The sequence below is a fragment of the Montipora foliosa genome, chromosome 6 (genome assembly GCF_036669935.1).
Source record: "Montipora foliosa isolate CH-2021 chromosome 6, ASM3666993v2, whole genome shotgun sequence".
In the NCBI taxonomy this organism is placed as follows: Eukaryota; Metazoa; Cnidaria; class Anthozoa; order Scleractinia; family Acroporidae; genus Montipora; species Montipora foliosa.
Genome location: NC_090874.1, coordinates 15934904 through 15944453, shown reverse-complemented (window position 1 = coordinate 15944453; position 9550 = coordinate 15934904). Strand labels below are relative to the sequence as shown.

Genomic DNA, 9550 nt, shown 5'->3' with positions numbered 1-9550 from the left:
TCAGGCTTCCGTAGCGTATGCCCAATCCATTTACACTTTCTTCTCTTGATGCTTTCTTCTATACGACTCCGATGTGTCCTTCCCCATAGTTCTTCGTTTGAAATGACCTTGAATGCTCCTGGACGGTAGGGAAATTGCTCTCGTTCACAGTCATTCCCAGTCTTTCTTGCCCTAGTTGCTACAAGCATTGTTTGCGCTCGCCATGCATTGGTTAACGATTATGAAAACCAGTCTCGACCCCAGAGCTCTTCTCTTTTGCGCATGACCGAGGGAGAGGAGAGCTCTGGGGAACCCTGAAACAAAGTGTCTTCTGGTTGGTTTTCGTGAAGAACAATGAAAAGCGTCTCTGATTGGTGCATTCATGTTATAGTACGAGGAGTGAGCAGGCACCGTAAGGTTCAAATAGCCAAGTTTTGGCTCTAAGAACGCTACGGCGCATGTTCTTCTACATAGGGTTCCAAGAGCCTCGGGTCATGCGCAGACATAAGATTCGAGGCTCTGGTGACGTGAATGAATTTTGGCAATGAGAACCCTACGGCGCATTTTCTCCTGCACATTTTCCCAGAGCCTCGGGCCATGCGCAGCAATAGGATCCGAGGCTCTGGTGACGACAATTGTATGAAAACCTATAGGTTGGTATGGTATTAAGGTTGCTTTTCACGGCTCGCAGACGCAGTAAGATGACGTGAATTTGTAAGGAGCCCAGAAGTGAAGACTATATAAACCACAAGGAGAACGACAAAATAAGTGGCTCTGCAGTCATTGCCGCTGTCGCCCTGGTAACGACGTAAAATTATCAAATTTGCTTTTTTGTGTCAGGACTTGAGCACCCGAGGATAAAATCTTAATATTCTCTCCAAATTTGCTACAACCTTCGTACCAATTTTATTCCTGGAAAGGGGCTAAACACTGTCTAGCCCGAATGACTTGGCGTAATGGCGAAATGAATAGAAACACACGAAGTTATATTTTTAGCTCACGTTCCAGTAGCAATTTTCGTCTTCCTAGCTTAAGCAAACAACGACGTTTGCAAGAATGAGAACGTCAAGGGAATACCGTGTAGCACTTTTATTTTGCGGGGTTTAAAGAAAAAAAACACCAGCAAAATGAAAAACCGCAAAAATTTTCTCCCGTTAATACAATTAAAAAGGGTTTTAATCCACTTGTGTTACTTTATATCGTACATCGGAGTAGAGTCAACTCCTGAAACAAACCAACCACGCTCTACCGGTAGCTCTATAAGCGCTTCTGCGGTTGCTTGCACAATTGTGACTGAGTTTAGATTTATGACATTTTTGCATTTTATCAGCCGATTCAAAATCGCCTTTAACAGCGTGTTGCAACTGGAATTACTTTTGCTGTTGTACAGACCCGCTTGTCGTTGACTGAAATGGCTGAGAGTAACGAGGGTTGTTTTACCTAAAATATTACATTTCCTTCCTTGTTGGTGTCTTACTGCTTGAAAAGAAAACTGCAAAAATTTGTTCCCGCAAACCTTTAAAAATCGGCGCCAATCCGCAAAATAAAAGTCCCGAAAGAAAATCATGCTACGCGGTCTATGATGTCTAAATCTCTTTATTCACGGTCTTGCAGAGAATTGATTTTTCATTCAGTGTCCTCAGCTCTCCTCTGGAAGTAAACTGACTTAACTAGACCTAGCCATGATAAAGAATTCCTGTGTGGTACGGAAATTAACTAGCAATAGTTTTCAAAATAATGTGGATGGCAGTTAAGGGAGGCTCGAACCTGTTTCAACACTTCCAAGTGACGCTCTTATTAGAAGGATCGGCACCACAACTTTGTATCATGGATTGGCAATATTGTGGTACCAAGTGAAACACGAATTATTGCTGAACAAGATACATTCATTATTGTGACGTAATATGTCACCTTGGCAACGGGAAAGCCCTGTAAAAGCACCCTTTATTTTGTCTTTAGTTGCTTATATCTCGAAAACGAACTCGGTGACCCCCATTTTTTATTTCTGAAAAGTAATCAGAAGGCCATGATGAAAGTTTCTGCAAAGTTTTAAAGAATTCTGAATGGTGGATTCAGAACCACCTTAATTTTGTGATTTTTTTAAGGTAGCTCTTATCCTCTCGGCAGAATTTTTTTAAACTTTGCCGAACGTTTTATCGTGGCCTTCTAACCACTTTTCAGCAACAAAAAAGGGGGTCACCAAGTTCATTTTTGAGATATGAGCAACTAAATCCAAAATATAGGGTGTTTTTGCTGGGCTTTCCCGTTGCCAAGGTAACTTATTACATCACAATAATGATCACATCTTGTTTGGAAATAATCGGTGTTTCATAAGGTACCATAACATTGCTGTTACGTGACACAGTGTTGTAGCGTTATTCGATCTAAACAGAGAGTCTTCTAAGTGTTGAAACCCTTTCGATGATGGGCAACAACTCAACAAACAGCAGTTATTTTCAATTTCCATCAACGTTTATTTGATGCGCTATCAATTGAAAGGCAGTTTACATAATTATGGAAAATGCTTTGAAAATATTATAGTAAAACAGGAACAGGAACAATAACTAGCAGGCAACATTTCGTCGTCATCTTTTTGATCCACGTGGTTCTTTCCACGTTACCTTGAAATACCATAAAATTGTGTGGGAACAAAACTCGGTTATTATATTCGGATCGCTGATTATTATTATTATCTGTGAAATGATCGAAGATTGTTTGAAAATGTTGATACTGAGACTATGCTTTTGCTTTCTGAGGTTGCGTAGAGCAGGTTGTGGGCCGAGTCTGTCGCCCAGCTGTTTCTGATTTGTCTCTAACAAATCGTCGCCCCTGTTTCTGATTAGTGCCTGAACATTTGATTTCTGACTCAGGCAATATGATCTTCTATCAGATACTATAATCTTTGATTTTCAAAGTAAAAGGAATGGCTTTAAATATTCGACAATTACTCCCCTTTAATTGCTATGCTGAACAGCGCTTCGATGTCGATGCTTCTTGTAAAGTCCTGCCTCGTGACTGAAGTTACCACCTTGCTAATATTTTCAACGTAATGCCTCTCAGTTTCAGTTCTTGATGACACGATGGAGCCCAGAGAAACGTAAAGTGGCAAACTTGCGGAGTAGACGAAGACAGATGACTCGTGCATGTAAGTGTAACCGGTAAGAGCTTAACGTCCCTGCTCTTGCCATTAGACAGATAAATACCGTCAAAGGCCAAGGCAAACGGCTCTAACATCTGTTTCAACATCCGTTCGATTTTGTTGAACGATGTTTACTGTTGTTTCAACACATCATCAACATTTGATTCAACAAAGCTTCACCGGAGGCTCGATATTCAGTCCCAGGCTTCAGCCGCGGTTGTTACTATGGATACGGACATGGATACGTCATTTAAAGACCGATTAGTGTGCATAACGCATACCCAACTGACAATGTTAAAAGAAGGAACAAACGGCCTCACCTTACTCATTCAACATTCGCAATAACAAAAGAAATGTTGAGTGGTTGTTGAAGAAAAGTTTAAACCCCTTTGAACTCATTCAACATCGATTCAACTTTGAATCAACATGGTTGAAAGGAGGGAGAGGGGGGTGGGGGGTGCAAACGATTTCATCGAAATCGAACGAATGTTCAAGCCGTTTGCCCGGGGCCAAAGCAACACGTTTGTCCCCAAGGATGCAGCAATGGAGCAATAAATGATTTGCAGTTAAGTAAAGCAATAACTTGTATGGTAAATCAGGAATGGAGTAGAGTATTTCTCTCCGATGCAGGCTTATAGGAGAGAATTAACTGGAGTTAGTCCGACTCTTGTCGTTTTCTGTTAACGCAACGTTAACTTCCAACAATCCGTTAGTCTTAAACGTTTACAATGTTTTTTAACCATAAGTCACCAAGAAAGAGGCTTTAACACAAAACAATGTGAAACGTAACTGTTGCTGGAGAAGAGGTCTTTGTTATTGTATTTTATTTTCCTTTTTTTAGGTGGGAAGAGATGGAACCAACTCAAACGCCAGATTTTCCGGACCATTGACCTACAATTCTTGGCTTTCAGTCACGTGATCAACAGCCATGTTTTTCAACGAAAACAAAAGAAGACGTTAGCATAATAATAGCTTTCAATTCCCGGAGGATTGGATCGGGACACCAACATGGCCACCATTTTATTGTTTGGGGACACCAACATGGCGGCCGTGACGTCATGTGAAATCCAAGAATAGGGAATTTAAGAAACGAAGACGAAAACAGGAGAAAAATGATGATGACGTCAAAGACTTGCTAGTTTCAAATGCAATGCGGTTTACGCAACTGAATTAATATACAGCACGGGAGTTTTGGGCTGGCAGACTTTTTAAACTCGTGTTTTACATATATAATAAGCAGCATTTACACGCTATAATTTTAAGCTTGTGAGTAAATGACGTCACTTCTCCCTAGATCCAACCCTCTGACGTCCAATCGGTCATTGATGAACGTGAGCAATGGCGGACTGTGAAATCCAAAACTTACCGTCGAAGTAAATAGGCTTTGAATAAAAATCAAAGCTAAAAATTTTGCCAGTCATGTGTTAAACAAACTCACTTTTAAAATCTAAAGAAAAAAGGAGTTGTTTTCCCTTTTAACTTCTCTGCGCACAACCACATTTACATTGCTAAGTTTTTTTTGTCCAGTAGAGATAATTAGTATAAAAATCTGGGAGACTCCACTGTCCTGGCACGCGACATGTTCTGTTCCGGTTGTCGTCCACGTCTCAAAAACGCGGGTGCTTAAGCTAAAGCTCGATTACGGCGCGGACGGCTTAGAACTGAAGTAAAGGGACGGAATGAAAGATTCACTGTTGTAGTCATTGAATGTTGTTTTTTGTTTTTGTTCTTTTTGTTCCGTGTTTTTTATTTTTGCCGCACGACTAAGAAATGTACACTAAATTCATGCCGCACATGCAGCAGGACTGTTGTTACAGCACGTCAACGCCACAAAACTAGAGGAAAAAAATACTCGTGATGAACGTGCGGCACGCTTTTTGGCCTTACTCTGCAAAACAACAGCGAAGGAAAAAAAAACATTTGTTGTTTTGACGACAACAATGGATTAATCATTTTACATCTTTACTTTAATAAAACCCGTTCTTAACAATCCAGTTTTAGGATAGCTGAGTTCGTCCTTATTGTGCAACGTGATTAATGTGGAATAATTCCAAATACTCAGTTACGATAGCAGTACGGTCCATTTTCTTCAAGTTGTATTCTCTTGGCTACGTTGTATTGCAAAACACAGGCGGAAAATACGTTCAATGTGCAAAACACAATGGCTCTGCCCGTCCCGCACGTGCCTTTCACGTTTCGGGACATGTTGTTGCCAATCTCGTCGTGACAGCGCACTTGAGATCGTTTGGAGGACGTGAGCACCCGACAATAAACTTTCAATTTTCTGCCCCAAACCTCGATTTCCTTTTTTAAAGCAGTGAAACCTTTTTTTTTTCCCCTCTCTCTTCCCACACCACCCCCATTTTAAATTTCCTACTAAGGATAGAGTGTAAATAACGAAATCGGAATGCCTCGAAACACTAGCTTTATGAGTAAAAAAAAGTCGTGCTGCCCGTTGGGGCGGGCAAAATTTTTGCTTGACGAACCAAAAGAATGTGCGAAGGAGGCGTTTGCTTCCCGTCCTTTGCAAAACTTACAAATTTTAAAAGTTTTAGATGTCATGCGACATTTAAACTTTTATTGTTTGTATTTACTTCGACGGCGTTCTTACCTATGGAAGGTGAGGTTAATTACTTCGGCACATTGTAAAACGCAACAGAGGATGGAAGACATAATCGCAAAAAGTGACGGGCGTAACTGCAGAATACCTGGCCACTAGTTGTGATCTTGTAGCGGCATCGTTTGAAGAACGAGGCACATAGCAAACACGCTCTTCATATGCAAATAAGTGGCCGGGTATTATGCAATTAGCTTAATTGACGTTTTCCTTCGTTATTCCATGGCATCGCCGCGCAACGATGATTGTAGCAAGTCTTTTGTTGAAACCGCAGAGAAAGGCACGAATTCAAACAAAAGCGATTCAACAAAAAGCATAAAGGTGCGTGCACTCAAGCTCAGGCCACTGTCTTACGCATGCGCACAACTATGTCATCAGTTCATCGGCATACAGCTGTCCAGGTCCACGCCATCTCAACGACGTCTTTAGAGCTCGCAAATGGCTGGTGTTTTTTGTATACATTTTGTTTGCTGTGGAACAAGCGAAGCGAACGAACAGCGCCATAATTAATCAGAATTTATAACAGATCTATGCAAAATCTCGAGGTTTTTGGCTTCGCTTGCTTTTCGCAAGAATGCATTGTCCCTCATTTTCTCTTGGCTTATAAGGTATAACTCGATGCAGTGATGATTTTGAAGAAAGAGATTTAGCCAAGAGGTCAGAAGTGCTCAGTTTCGCAAAATACAGATTTGTATTTCTCGGGTTATCGCACAGAGAAATGTGACTGTTGTGATACAGTGGAACGTCCCTCCATTCAAGGAACATCCTCGGGGCTAGAACTGGTGTTCCCTGAATGGAGGCTGGGTTGGAGTCAAAGATTATCACGGAAGTTGCTGATCATCGCAGTTATTAATTAACGTCACTTGAGCAGTAACGAAAGATAAGCCTGCAAAATTCAGGCTTTAATGGAATTTGAACCCTGACCTCAGCGGCACCGGTGCCGTGCTTTACCACTTGAGCTATCAAACCATCTGGTTCGGTCCTGGTTATTATGTGAGTTCATATTGAGCATATAAAGATTAGCAGGAACATATTCGGTGTCCCCTAAATAGAGGTGTCCCAAAAGGGAGGTTCCACTGTATTTTTATTTTCATTTACAGGTTTAAATGTAAAACTGTTTCGTTTCGTTTTGCAAAAATAATATAGGAAGCCTATAGATAATGCGTTTTCCGTGTTTTTTGCCTAATATATTTTCCCATTAACATATTAATGTTGGTCAATTCCGAGTTATTATACCGGCTTTGCATAGTTCGTCTGTTGAATGGTTTGTCTTTGAAAGAGGCAAACAGAAGATATCTGAAAGTTACTCAATGAAATCACTTTTCGCCTCACACATGCTCGCATTTCCTTATGTTTACCTTGAAATCTTAAACTCTGAGGAGTTTTATTACACACTTTTAGGCATCAGTATCCTCAGCGATTTGGTTATTCTTTGCCTGTGCTAGTCATGTTTTAGGTTAAAATACTAGACACCCTGAAATTTTCTGTAACTGACATGGGCCCTTCAAGAGCGGAAAAGCACTCACAACCAATGATTCCCTACTTCGATGAAAGTCCTGCGCACAAAAGGTGTCAGCCTTTAATCTCTGCTGCGGTCAAGTTTTGCTATCAGTCCGTATGGTGTCGTTTTGAAGGCCTTGCAATGTTGAAAGTGATCAGTGGACGGTGGAAACAAGAACAGCTGAAAGAAACAAAAATACCCACAAAGCGATGGTGAACGTACACATGAGCCCAGACCCTTGACGAGCTCGAGTGCAAAATGTTCTGAAAAAATCTCAATAAGACTTCCTCGTGACTACGCACCACTCTCCAGCAACATGCCTTAGAACAGGCATTTTTTAGCCTGCTTTATTCCCTTCCTTTCTCAAAATCACCGGCATTAACGAGATTTTATGTAGAAAATGGGAGATCGTGAAACTGAAGGGAGATTGTCCTACTCATCCCCAATTCAGATGTCATCTCCTAGGCCCAGCTGGGTGCCAAATGCTTCGCATTCCTGGGAAGCTAAGCTCGGAAACATCTGTCGCGGATATCCGGGTAAAATTACAAGCGCCATGCCAAAAATTCAATTATTCAGCTTCACATTACAGTGTAATTTTTAAAGTACAGCATACACATTCATCTGATAACTGGACGAAGGAACGTTCGTATTCTGTTCGAATATCGTGAAAAACGTCCTCAACAGTCATGCGGAATGACTGGAGTTAGCTCTTTCCATTGCAGTGCTTTTGTAGCGCTCAAGACGCGCTGTCTCTATGAAATTATGCTCGTGGGATGGATGTCCGGTTTCTGTTCTTTATACTTCGCAGAAGTAACAGGTTTAAACTGTCCAGAATTTATTTTTAGTCTCAAGCGCGCAAAATTAACAAGACGTTTTCGAAATCTGAGTGAGCTGAGACAGTTGAAAACTAAATATTAAATTCCTTGACAAGATACAGAAGATTGTGCACGGTCGCAGACCTCTTATTTTGACTGTTGTTTGTGGGAAAGAGAAATTAAAATGAGAATGTTGCCCACACAAAAAGATTCAATAGACGCGAAAAAAAAATAAACACTGCTTCAATAGTAGTGAAGTTTAGTGAGTAAGGAATTTATTGACAGTTATTTAAAACTCCACTTTATGTTTGTAGCTCGAGTATTGTGCAATGGTCCCCATGTAAACAATTTTTCCGTCGTTGATTGCATTTTTCATAATCTCGTAAAATTAACTGAGCGAGATCACGTAGCAAAGCATAACTAATGTAAAACTTGATATTTTCAACCCGCGGATGTGAAACAAGTTTGGATTTTCCAAAAAAATGTATAATTTGGTTGTGACTTCATGAACAAGATTGGCGTCGGCGAGTAACTGACATCCGCTTCCATTGTTCAGAAATGCCACATTTCACGGCCCGGGTGTTAATCGAAATTATTCAAGAGGGAGGGAGAGGATGTCAGAATTAAATGCAAACAGATACGCTCCATGACACTATACTTCAGACAAGAAATAATTGCTCGTAATTTGTTTTAAAAATCGTAAATTTATGATTAGTAACAAATACAGTGAGTTTGGTCCCTGGATCACTTGTTTCCGTGAATTCGTGGCAATTTATCTAGTCGAAAATCAAGGCATGGTCGGTAGAATGAGGAAAACATTTCACTTTCGTTAATTTTATCAGTTCGGTTTCCTGTAAACCTATTAACACCTCATAAGTAAGTTTTCCTCTTTCATTCCATCGTCCAGTTTTCTTTCCGATTAATATCAGGACGGAAACTGTGGATACCTTCTCCCTTTCGAGTCTGTAATATTTTGTCACTTAATCCAAACAAAACAAGACAAGAGCGGTTTAAATTTTAATTTACGTAACCACAACTGTATTGTTTATTTTTTGTTAACAGTCACGCTATGAAGTTCATGTTTTGACAACTGAGTTATTTTGAATCAATGTAAAAGATGGAGTCAACATTTCCATCGCTGACTGCTAAAGAATTTAAAAAGAAACAAAATAAATAAAATATTGAGACAAAGGGAAAGTGGTTTACACCAGTTTATTTATGAAGCGCGGAAGCGAGGTGACCTCTACTCCTTTTCTTTGGGTCGTGCCATTCGCATGGATATTCTAGCCACCTGGCCCAGTTGTTTTCAAGCTGGATGACTTGATCCTACGGATAAGTTACTATCCAGAATAAATATAAAATATTCTCAACGTTAAGTGTTGACCAAAGTTTACTAAGACGTTCTTTATAGAGACGCAATTTTTTGCACAGATTGAAACTGTTGGATAGCGACTCACTTATCCACCGGAAAAAGTTAGGCGGCATTTGGACCCAGTTCG

The 9550-nt window shown here is 40.4% G+C and overlaps 1 protein-coding gene across 1 annotated transcript in view; it reads left to right on the top strand.

Moving 5' to 3' along the window:
* LOC138006829 (synaptic vesicular amine transporter-like) overlaps nt 1–5185 on the top strand; it is a 28194-nt gene extending 23009 nt beyond the window's left edge. Inside the window, exons 18-19 of the mRNA XM_068853418.1 lie at nt 3040–3124; nt 3960–5185. Coding sequence (XP_068709519.1) covers nt 3040–3080 — 41 coding nt within the window. The 3' untranslated portion in view covers nt 3081–3124; nt 3960–5185. The remainder of the gene's footprint in view (nt 1–3039; nt 3125–3959) is intronic.
* The last annotated feature ends 4365 nt before the right edge of the window (nt 5186–9550 follow it).